Genomic DNA, 11,747 nt, shown 5'->3' on the forward strand with positions numbered 1-11,747 from the left:
GCAAAAAGATTTGTCTCAATTCCATCTTCATGTGCATTTGCCAGAAATACAGACAGAATCACATTAAGGTCTTCATGCTTCTGCCCAAGAGTCTGTGGGATATTTGACCCCTTGAACTGTCAATGCATTTAGAAAGTGTCTTGGTTAGTGCCAGAGACTGTGAAGGTATTGTTCTACTTCTAGGCCAGAACTAAATTATTAAATCTAATAACAGAAGACACAATAGAGGGGAGATGACTCTTTCCCTCCTACTTGCTTACCTTGTGTTTTGGGTTGGTCATTTTGGCAAGAAAGCCAGAGCTGAAGCGGGAAAGTGAGATGGGTGGTTCTCCCATCAGGTTTGGAAAAAGGGAGGATGAAAAGGGGGCTGAAAGGCCCTTAAATTTATGGCTCTTTTAATACTTGAAAGTTTTTCCCCATAGAACATCTGTTTCCATGGAAGTTGATCAATTCAATTTCAGCTCCAGTTTTCTTTTCATGCTGGATGCATGAAGCTGTAATTCCTCAGCTATACATTGATTTCTGTAAACCTACATTAGATAATGATGTGTCTTAGATTGTCATTATAAAAATTAGCTAAGAGATTTAAGATAAATTAATCTCTAATTTAGTTATTAGATATATCATGTTGTGGAGTAGCATCATTTAAATTAGCAGAATTACTTGCAATTTCTGTCCTTTGCTCACAGACATTGGTGTTCATGTAATTACCCGAAATGACCTGATTACCTCAGCCCTGCCAGACTGAAATTAATTCATCTCCCTTCATTTTAGGGGAACTCCTTCTGCCCCTTTTGCCCTTTTCCCTCTGAGTAGCTTTGCTCCATTGGGCTGGCACTGATGTCGTTTTGGGGACATGCCAGCAGGAGGAGCTTGTGCATTAGAATGTGCTTTCCATAAGCAATCACCAAATTACAGTAATTGCACTCCACTCGTGCTCTCTGCTGCCAGGTAAACCCCTTGTACCTGCCAGGGATCCCCTGTGCCTCACACAGCCAAAGCTCTGCCAGCAGTGCCCACTGTGCTGGGAATTAACCTACTTCAGATGAGCAAAGCCCAATGAGGTGAACATTTCATTTTATTCCATTATATGTTTGATGTTTAGATTATTTTACATTTACATGTTCTGAAAAATACATGTGTTAAAACAAAATCACAACCCTCTGAAGTCAATGTCACATGCTCTCTTTTACAAGAATTACAGTATCAACACTGCATTGCTCAATTTTATAAATAGTATAAAAATTATGAGTAATAATATTCATGTTACTAAAAGAAATCCATGGTAATGAGCACAGCTGAAATTGGATTCACATGATCAGAATTCTCTACAGCAACTTAGATAGCATTGCTGAGTTTCAGAGTAAGAAACTGTAGGGTCACAGTTGGAAGTCCAATTATCCTTGGCTACCAAGAATTAATAACATAGGCTAAATTAATTTTTAGCCTTTTTATTTTAGTGACAAGGAAAATAAGGAATTAAAGATCTAACATATTAATCAGGTTATTGAAGAGGAGGAGGAGGTATGTCACAGGTATTTTATGAATTTTTTCACACAAAGAACTTCTAAGTTACCTTGGAAGACTAAATACTATAATAGGAATGTGGTGAATCTTGCTTTAGGAAAATCCTTTATTATTTTAACTAAAGCTATTTCAGAGTTTTCTGCTTAGAAATTTGACCAGTCAAATACTCTGCCATTAATAAACCCCTCAAAACTTTATTTTCTGTTGCTTAGCATCTGAACTGAACATAACTTTTCCATACTGTGTTTTTCTCTTCCCTTTGTGGGGGCAGCTGTGTGTGCACTGTAGTTCTGAAGCCAAAGGCAGGGCAGGACAGCTGCCCTTCTTGCAGGAGTGCTCTGTGAGTGAATTTTCCAGCCAATCCCAGGACTTGGTAAAGGCTTTTGCTTTGCTGACATCTCTCCCATGTGGGTGCTCCAAATGCCTCAGTGGGGCCTGAGTGTGCCTGTGGCTCTGGCAGGAGGGACTGGCCTGTCTGTGAGAAAGGTCACTCTGCAGGAAAAGAAACTGCACAGAGAACTTTGGGGATTGTTTTAAAATATGTCTGTGTTTGTTTAATGTGGCTGAAAGTGCAGATGAGCAATTTCTCCTTTCTGGACTTGTTATCACAGTCTGAAGATAGATATTATAAAGTTGGGGTTTTTCACTTAGGAAAATAAGCTTGGCTTTGTTTGCTGTGTAATTTTATTGCTTGGCTGAGTTGCTAAATCCAAAACTTAGTTTTATTTATTGATGTGTGTGTAAGTAGTTTAATTAAAAACCATGTGGAGTCGTGTAAAAGAATGGCAAAAGTACAATGCTATCCCTTTATACTGTAGTTTTCCGAGGAGTCTATAGCCTGAATGTCACCTAGGTAAGCTGGAATTTTCTGTTACTGCTTGTTTTTGAACTTAATGTACTTCTCAGAGTCTTTTGCAAAAGGCTCATTCATGTAAGACTGTAGTCTGTTGTGGGTCAGGAGAGACTGAAGAATTCAGGGATGTATTACCAATGTACTTCATCATGTAATGATACATCCATCCATGATTAGAGGATCGTTAATTGAGCATCATCCAAGCTCGTCTATTTTGCTTGTACTTTTATCACTTCAAAATGCTTTTCCCACCATTTCTGATCTGCAACTCATGGAGATCCGCTTTTATCCTGTAACTTGCAATCTTCCATAAAATATTGAAAGTTCTACTAGTTCTCATTTCTGAAAGAGCCCATTCTGTAATTCACACTTGAGACACCAGTAGAAAGAATGCAATTCCGTGGTGTTGAAGATGTGTGCTGTACTTCGCAGTCATGTGCCAGGCTCTCATAACACATCTGCTTTTTTCATGTTGGAAGTAACTACACAACAACTTCCATAGAACATAAATGAGCTGTTCTGTGTTTGTTTTTTGTCTCCCTAGTGATATCCCAGCCTCTGGAGAAGCAGTGAGCAAAAGCAATCGCTCCAGAGTGAGCACGCGCTTCCCCAAACTGTCGCGCAGCCACGCCCGGGAGCCGCGGAGCCTGGAGCCTCAGAGCGGGGACCTGTGACCCTGCTGCCCTTGGCACCGTGGGCACCACTTCTGGCAGTGCTTCTGTCATCCCTTCCCAGCCTGTATTTATAATTTAAGCTCCTGAAGAGACTACAGCTGCATCAACTTAAATCCTGAAAAGAGACATTCATTACCAAGGGTCATATCCTGATTAACTACTTTGGAAGGCAGCAATCACTTTCTCAAAGAATACGAGGGCTCTTCACGAGAGCTCAGCAAACTGCTCGGCGTTTCCTTTGTTTTGTAAAGCTGCACTGCACAAATTCTCCTTTGTTCCTCTGAAGTCCTTCTGTCACAATGAATTCCTTGTTTGTATTATGTTGTCCCTTTTCCGTGTACAGTTTTCTGTTCCAGAGAGATGTGGGCTTCATGTCAAGACAATTTTTTTTCTCCTTAGAAGAACCTTTATGATTATCACTATTTAGTATGTCAGAAGGATGTACTTAAAAGAACCTCACTAATTTATTACCTTTTGTAAATAGAAAGACTGGGTTGTTTTGTTTTTTTTTATTGTCAACCTCTGACACACAAAAGTTTTTAAAAAAACTTCACCATGTAGATGATGAAAAAAACATTACAGGTGGAAAAATAGCTTTTGTACATTTCTAGATAGATAGTCTCAATAGCATTCATCTGAGGGAAGTAATTCTTTAAAATCAGAGAATGTAATTATTTTTAGTGAAATTTCACTCTTGCTGTAAGGCGGGTGCAATATTATTAATTTCTACAAACCACCACAAGGATACACAAAAGTAATGTGGTACAAAACAGTGCTTTTAAGTCTTGGATTATATTTTGTTATTAATTTGTGGTTTATGTTACAGAACAGTCCATCATTAAGAGGGCAGGGTGGAATTCTCAGTTGGATTTTGTAATACCCTTCACATGGTGATACTTAAAAATTGCCTGTAATGAAAGTGCCTGTTACCCATCACCTCCTTCTGAAAAGTAATTTGTAATGCTACTACTGTAAGAGTAACTAAAAAATTGACAAGGATTGTTACAAGTGATGGAAGTCCTGAAATGGATTAACTGGAATCCAGTTCAGCATCCATTAGCTGCACTGCCATAGGCAGTTAATTATGTTTTAGCTATCTTCTTCTCTTCATTAAGTTGAAGCAGTGTATGTTCAAATTTTCTATTAATTGTGTTCTAGTTTTCCTTTATGTAAGAACATCATTCCTCTCAGAAGTTTTTTTGGATAACGTTACTTAAATTGATGTATCTTGTCATTTTACTATCCATTCATTATATTAAATTTTCACATCTTATATTGTTCTCCAGGAAAAAAACAAGCTGATGATTAATAACAGATTTTGTACCTCGGTGCTTTATAAAGTTCCAGCAAACTGGAATTTGTGTTCTGCAGTGCTGTGAGCAGTGAGTGCTGTTCGGGCAGGTCAGTGCTCAGTTGTTTCCAGTGGCTCCTCTCAGGTGAGAAAGGCTTTGTCACCCACAGGGAGCGGCCTGAGCAGGGTTCCCAGCACTGGAATGTGGAACTGCCAGACTGCACTCAACAGCAAAATGTGGCAGAGAGGAGTGGGATTCACTCTCCAGGTCAGAAATTTCAGTAGGTGAAATACCACTAAGTAAAACCACACCACAGAAATGAACCAGTATTTCCCAGTCAGTAAGGGATGTCAGGTACCACACAGACACAGAGAAAAGCCCAAAGGCCAGCCTGGGAGCTCCCTGCTGTGTGTTCATTAACAAATTAATTACCGTTGGTGTTTTGTGTTAGTTACAGTGGGACACTCACTTAAGAAGAAAGCAAAGTGAGTAGATTGGCAGTTAAGTATCTTCTCCAAACTCTTCAGCCTGATGCACTGCTGATGATTTAACTTGTCTTTGTTGGAAAGAGAAGTAGCTGTAATGATGGTCCTACTTTGAAACAATTTTAACTCATTTTTCAGAAAGTGGAGACTTGGTTAGTAGAAATATGGCACATATACTAACACTGAATTGCAAGTAAATTTGAAAGAAAACACTGTGTGGAAACCTTTGTGGTGTATCTGTTACATGAAGCTGTATTCATTTTCAAGAAATAATTCACAGATTCAAGTACTTATTCAGCAAACTGCAAATGGTAAGGAATTTCATTTACTGCAGACTGAATTTCTTTTTAGTTGTTTAAAAGGACTTTTTTGTATCTGCATTTGGCTCTTAAAATTATTTCATTCCTGATTATCTTTCTTCTTGTAATTTTTAAAGTATGTATGTAGATCACATAAAGATACTAAACTTGTTTACCATGTACAAATTGCTCTTTGTTAACTTTAGCTGAATTGTGTATCAGCTGCTAAGATGACAGCCTGCAAACAATGTTCACTTGGTGATACAAGATACCATCATGGGTGCATTCGTAATCCTTTCAAAAGCTCTGCTAAAATCCCAGCAAATAATCAAATGAAAGCCTTTCTTCACAAGGTGGCATTCCCACTTTATACCCCTGGTTCTGTAGAAGACTGCAGAGGTACCTGCATGAGTGTCAGTAAGTGCCTACTGACAGGAATGCCCAAATTTTTACCACCTCAAGGCATTCTGAAAGGCTCTGTCTGAGAGTCCTGTGTATCTGTTACAAATCCCACTTCTGTTCCTTCACCAGAACCAGCAAAGCCTCTTGAGGAAAGTTGACCAGTTGGTATTAGGAACCCCAAGTAAGTGCATTATTCATCTGAAATCGCTGTAACAATGATTCTGCCAGTGGAGTGATTTTATCAGCTTATCCTGTTCACCCAATTCCATCCAGTTACAATTTTTGTACAGCTCTAAACTTCCTTTGGCTGACTCACAGCTCTTCAGCCCCTGTCTGTGCTCAGTGGGCAGCTCGCAATGAGCTGCTGGGTTCATTACTAATGAATTATTAATTAATTCATTACTGACCCTTCCTGCTGGCACCAGTGGCCAGTGCAGTAATCCCAGGATGAGGATTGGGACAGGCTGGGCCCTGGAGCTGTTCCTGGCTGGTAGAGCCAGCCTAGAGCAATTTGTGGTCTTGTTAGCATTTCATTCCTGCTTTGTCTTTGGATCAGGGCTTTTCCTCTGCATCCTTTAGTGACTGTTCAAAATAAACTGTAAAAAAGTGGCACAATTTCTGCTGTAGTGCTGCTGTCCAGTCACCTCCACCATGAACCCTTCCCTAAGAAACAGAGCAGGCAGAGCTCTTCCAGCTTTTGCAGATGTCTCCATCAGTATTCACAGACTGACTGTGGTTTTTCAGAATCTCATTTATTTAGAGATTCTCTCATTCATTATAGAGAATGCAATGTGTCGACTTGGCTTTTGCAAATTAAATCAAAGTTTTCAATAATAATAATAATAGTAATAAATCTGCAAGGTTCATATGAGGCAGGATATTGACGTAGCTATAAAGGCTTAAATTGATATGTCCATTAAGTCACATATTCTTAGGAAGATGATAATTTCAAAGCCAGTCTTTTAAATGGAATATATTGTTGATGTGATAGTTGTAATCAAATTATGCTACCTTACAGAATCTACTGCAAGTCATAAACCATTGTGATTGAATTAATACAAGCATTTAGAGAAAGAACAGAATGGTATTAAAGATTACTGGCTCAAAATTGTGACCTATTGTTAAGGTGGGGTGTTTCTTTGTAGCAGTCATGTTTTATTGTACAGAATAATATCTACATGGTAGCTGTCAAATTAATTAATACAAACCCTCTAACAATGGGGTTGAGTGACTCAGAGCAGCAAGCTAATAATAAATGAGACTTGGTGAATCCCCAGTGAACTAATGATGCTTCTGCCAGCACATATTAATGATTAGGAACCTGGTATTTTATTACCAGAATCAGTAATTGGTGCTTTCTGATATTGATGTCATTATTTTTCCTTCAAAGAATGCAGGGATCTCAGATCTGCTAGAAGTTTTGTGCCATTGCAAAGGTTCAAACCTCCCACCCCAAGAGGTTTTCCATCCAATGTCCTAGAACTGTGGGAACAGATAATATAATATATATATATATATAATATACCTGTGGATAGAAACACAGTTACCTGCTTGAAATTACAGTGAGAAACCTGTGGAACATCTGTTTAAAAGGAAAAAAATCCCACTTTTTGACCAAATCCTGCTCCTATACACCCTTGCAAATCTTGGAAGCAGCCTTAGGCTCCTCCAGCTGGAACTCTAGGGTATATGAAAATAAACCTGTTCCACACACAAACACATTTTTCTCCTTGGAAACAACAGTAATGCTTCTGAATTGGATCTTGAGTCACTTCTGGAAAAGTGATGAAACAATTCAAGAAAGTAAAGGATTTCCCTCCTTCATTTTCTATAGGTTAGGGTATTTCAGTCAGCACCCTGCATCACATGGAATATTAACTTGATTATTTTGGAAGTTTGGTAGTTTCACAGCATTCTGTATTCAAAGAAACACTTTACTATAGGAAAATATCTATATGAAATACAAAATTAAACTATTGATTAACCTGCTTGTGTTTCACATTTTGAATGGAAGGTAAACCACTTGTTCTACAGTGGTGTGACACTGTACATTTCAATTTATTTCTCACTCTACACTAACTGTATTTTTATGATCCAGTTATAGAGAACTTAGATTATTTATGAATTCCTTCTACAAAAATTATGAGGGCATAGTTCTAATCAATATTGATGGCTTAGTTTTTCATTCATAGTGGCATGAATTCATTCTAGACAATAGCACTGAAATGTTTAGAAAGGAGTGACTTTTCCAAATTTACAAATTGCTGCAAATAACCAGACTTAAAAAAAACAAACCTGTTTTTTATCACATCAAAACAGAATTTATTGCACTTCCCTGTAGAGGAATGAGTTCCTTTAACAAGATTTCAGAAACCATCTCCATGCTATGACAGTAGTTAAACTGTGGGAAGTGGGTTTTTTGAGTGTTAATCATTTAAGACACTAAACATTATAAAAATGTAAGTGTGGTTGAAAATACAGTTCTGAAAGGCTGTGCTTTACCTTCTTAGTTAGCACTGAGATGAAGAACTCAGTGTCTTGGAGTTGGGACCAAACCTGTTGGCAACTGAAGAAGCTGAATTTCCTTCTTGACCTAGGGGAGTTATTTTTTTTTTGTCGTTACTATTAAACTGTAGAAAAGGTATTATTAATTAAGCATATATATGTACAATATTCACATAAGTATTAATAAACTGTAATATTATTTTAACTTGCTATGCTAATGTTTATATATAGAATTTTTAAGCAAATGTGTATATATATAAAATTTTCTAAATACTTTCTTGGTTTTTTTTTAATATCCTGTGGTAATTTTATTGTAACCAGGTAAAAATATGCTACTTTACCAAGAAGAAAATAAAAAATAACATCTTTTCTTTGAAGCAGAGTGTTTGTTTCTACATCCTATTTGTCCTATTCAGTTGTTTTGTAATTTCATCTTTGATTTATGTTCATTTTTTCAGTGTATTTCTAGAATGATGTATGCTCATAACAGACTTTGTTCAAATCTTATTTCTTCACATGAGAAGTAATATTTATTGAAAATCATCTCAAGCACTTCAGTTTATAATCACATTGGATAAATCACTCAAACAGGAAGGCAAACAATGCCAGGCAATGCCACCACATTTGTGAGGTTTGGCATTTTTACATTCAGAGTCCACATCTGAATGTTTGATTTCCTTTTATTGCACCATGATACAGCTGGCAATTCACATCCAGTTCATCACTGTGTCGTAACTGGCACTTTCATATCCACTCCATAACTGGATGCTTCCATATCAGGTGAAAAAAGAAGATTAAATGCATATAATGCTTCCTTTAGAAAGGAAGCATTAAGTGTATTTAATCAATTTCCAGCAGACAAAGCTGTAGGTTAACAAAAATAAAGTGTTGCTAGATTCCTCATACTCACAGAATAACCTGCTGCTTAATTAAATTACAATTCTTCAAGCCACTGCCATTCTGGAGTGATCTAATTAGCTGAACTCTTCATGTTAAAAAAAGACAGACATTATTGTAAAATTCACAGTGATGTTTATCTCCATCTTTTAAAACCTGTAGCAGGTTAGATGTCACTATGGAAGTTAGATGACAGAACTTTTAATTAGTCTTGGCAGTCCTTAGGATTTTGTTTTTGCTTTTCATATCTGTTACTTAAGAGCATAAAGCAAAATTATGCTGTCAACTTTATATAATAGTTTCAGGCAAGGGTTTTTTTGGTTTTTTTTTTCCTTTTCTGTCTGCTTGAGGTAGTGGAGCACAAACAGCCCCAGGCTGCTGATGGGACTGTGTGGACTGGAGGTGCCCAGGGTGGAGTTTCAGCCCTGCAGAAGTTTCTGGTCCCGGGGCAGCTCCTCGGCCCCTTGAGCTTCATCTCCTGCCCAGGCTGAGCCTTGGAGCTGCCTGGGAAGGGGAAAATCTGCTCATGAGGGGAGACACAAGCAGATGGCCAGCCTGGGCTGGAGAGGGCTGGAAAGCAGAGGGGTGAGGCTGTAACCCTTCATGTGCTGGGTTCCACTGCCTTGTCCAGCTGCTGCTTAGTTGCCACCTCTGAAATCCTGGGAAGAACAAGGTCGCTGGAAGGGACTGCTGATCTTTCTGTGCATCCAGGCAAAGCTCCAGGCTGTGTTTGGAAAATTGTAACAGCTTGGCATTTCTATGTGGGCCTAGAGAGTTTAAAGTTTTTCTTTTCAGGAAAGGACCTGTGGAGGGTTTTCTGCTTTTATTTATATTTTTTTTTATTTCCCTAAAAAATTTAAGGATATAAGGAAAATTCTTCATACAAACGATCTGTCAGAAGAAAGAGCAAAGATATTTTTAAGATAATGTTTAGAGTAAGATTTTTGCTACTGCACTTCAGTCTTTCTGAATGACCTTTTAAGTATTGTAGTGAACTTACTGTATTCCCAAAATTAAAATAGATAGCTGACATTTTGATATATTGCAAGTCGTGCTTGATTTTGTTCTAGAAAATCATCATGCAGATTGTGTCTGTGTGTGTGTGAAGCCTATTTTCTGAATTATTCTTGCCATTTTTTGACCTGCACTGGGACAGCAGGCTTTTATTATGGGAGATGTTTAAGAACCATGGTGATAACTTACTTTTCTTTATTTCCAATTCAACAATATCCATGCCATTGCCAACATTTCTTAATTTCCCAGTATTTTAAAGATGCTCAGCAAGTGCATTTACCTTATGCCTACACTGTCATTGCTGAATGTCTTTATTTTTAATGTCACCTTCTAGCCTTCCTCATATGCAGCTTGTAATTGGTTCGGTCACGTGGGCCCCTCATTAACAGATGTCCTGCCTTCAGAGCTGGGTGCTGAGCAAACTGATGTGCTCTGGGTGAGCCTCTGCACTTGCACTCGTTAAAAATACCAAGCTGTGGAACTTCAGGCTTGGTCTGTCTGTGGGAAGCTTTTTGTATGTTTGGAGATTCACTTTTGACACCTGCTTGTGTTGAGTTAGTGATATTTTTGGATTCTCCTTTGCATCACTAAGATCTGCCCTTCCCCAGTTTTCTAGAATTCGTGTCTGACAAATTCCCTTGCATAGGGCTCAGCTCTGATTTTAACTAGTCAATTTTCCTATTAAGAATATTTTCATGATTAATTTTATTCCTGGTGCTGTGTGTTGTTCAGTCAGCTGAGGTAGATCAAGGGTTTGTTTTACTCAGAGTGAGTTCTACACTTTTTGTGGCCTCGATCCCTGTATGGGCCATTCACGTCAGACTCCATTATCCCTGTGGGTTCCCTCCAACTCTGAATATTCTGTGATTCTGTGGAACTTTGCATGAAAAAAGCCTGTTTTTAATAATTCCAACTAACATCTGCCAGAGCTGTCAGAAACAATGCCTTTCTTTGGGAGTTATTGTATTATAAAATAGATTTCATATTGCTATTACATACCTTCGATCTCTGAAAAATATTTACAGGTTAAGTGAATATAGCAAGAAAAGATTTAATCAGGTTAATACTACTTTTAAATGCCTAATTTTTGTAAGTAATTTGCTTTTTCTTAATTTTATTCCCTATTTTTTCAAGTGCTAAATCATCCATGAAGGAAGACGCTTCAACATGTGCCAATTACACTGACAGTTTCTATGTTTCAGTTTCTAGTTGGAAATTAAATTATGTTTATTAACATTCCCAATTTTATATAGAATCATTGAATCATTCAGGTTGAAAAACACCTCTAAGATCATCAAATCCAACTGTTCCCCCAGCACTGCCAAGTCCTTCATTACCCCATGTCCCTAAGTGCCATATGTGATGCCTTAACTTTTAGCTTTTATATTTTCCAGATTCTTTGGTGCTGCTTTAGTGTGTAGTTCGGAACTTCATATTAAATGTTGGTGAGCTCTCTTCACAGAGCAGGGAGACAAAACAATTCCTTCTCTAGCTTGGGACCAAGGACAACCAATCCAAATCTCAGGCCCAAGAGCATGAACAACATGGACTGAAGAGAGAAAAGCAAGGATGGGACTCCATGGGCTAAAGCTGGAATTGGACAATTAACTCCAATATGCAAATGGACCAGAACTTACAAAAGTGAGAGACCCTGTGACTGGCCATCCATTTTGTGACCATTTTGGGTTTACCTTGGGTGTAGCCCTGGCTGGGCCTGGTGCTGCCCAAGGTGTATCATTGAGGCCCCCTAACTAATCCCTGCTTTATTCTTTAGCTCTGCCCAGCCTCTGTTCTAGAGC

The 11,747-nt window shown here is 38.2% G+C and overlaps 1 protein-coding gene across 2 annotated transcripts in view; it reads left to right on the forward strand.

Annotated features, from left to right (window-relative positions):
- Positions 1–8,389, forward strand: part of SNX29 (sorting nexin 29) — a 99,270-nt gene extending 90,881 nt beyond the window's left edge. Inside the window, exons 21-22 of one of the 2 annotated variants that reach the window (XM_026793833.2) lie at positions 2,346–2,380; positions 2,925–3,058. In XM_026793833.2, the coding sequence (XP_026649634.2) occupies positions 2,346–2,364 (19 nt within the window). In that variant the 3' untranslated portion in view covers positions 2,365–2,380; positions 2,925–3,058. Of the gene's footprint in view, positions 1–2,345; positions 2,381–2,924 lie in introns of both variants that reach the window. The other variant, XM_014267510.3, reaches the window with a different exon arrangement.
- Positions 8,390–11,747: the final 3,358 nt, after the last annotated feature.

Source organism: Zonotrichia albicollis, chromosome 16 (assembly GCF_047830755.1).
Source record: "Zonotrichia albicollis isolate bZonAlb1 chromosome 16, bZonAlb1.hap1, whole genome shotgun sequence".
NCBI lineage: Eukaryota > Metazoa > Chordata > Aves > Passeriformes > Passerellidae > Zonotrichia > Zonotrichia albicollis.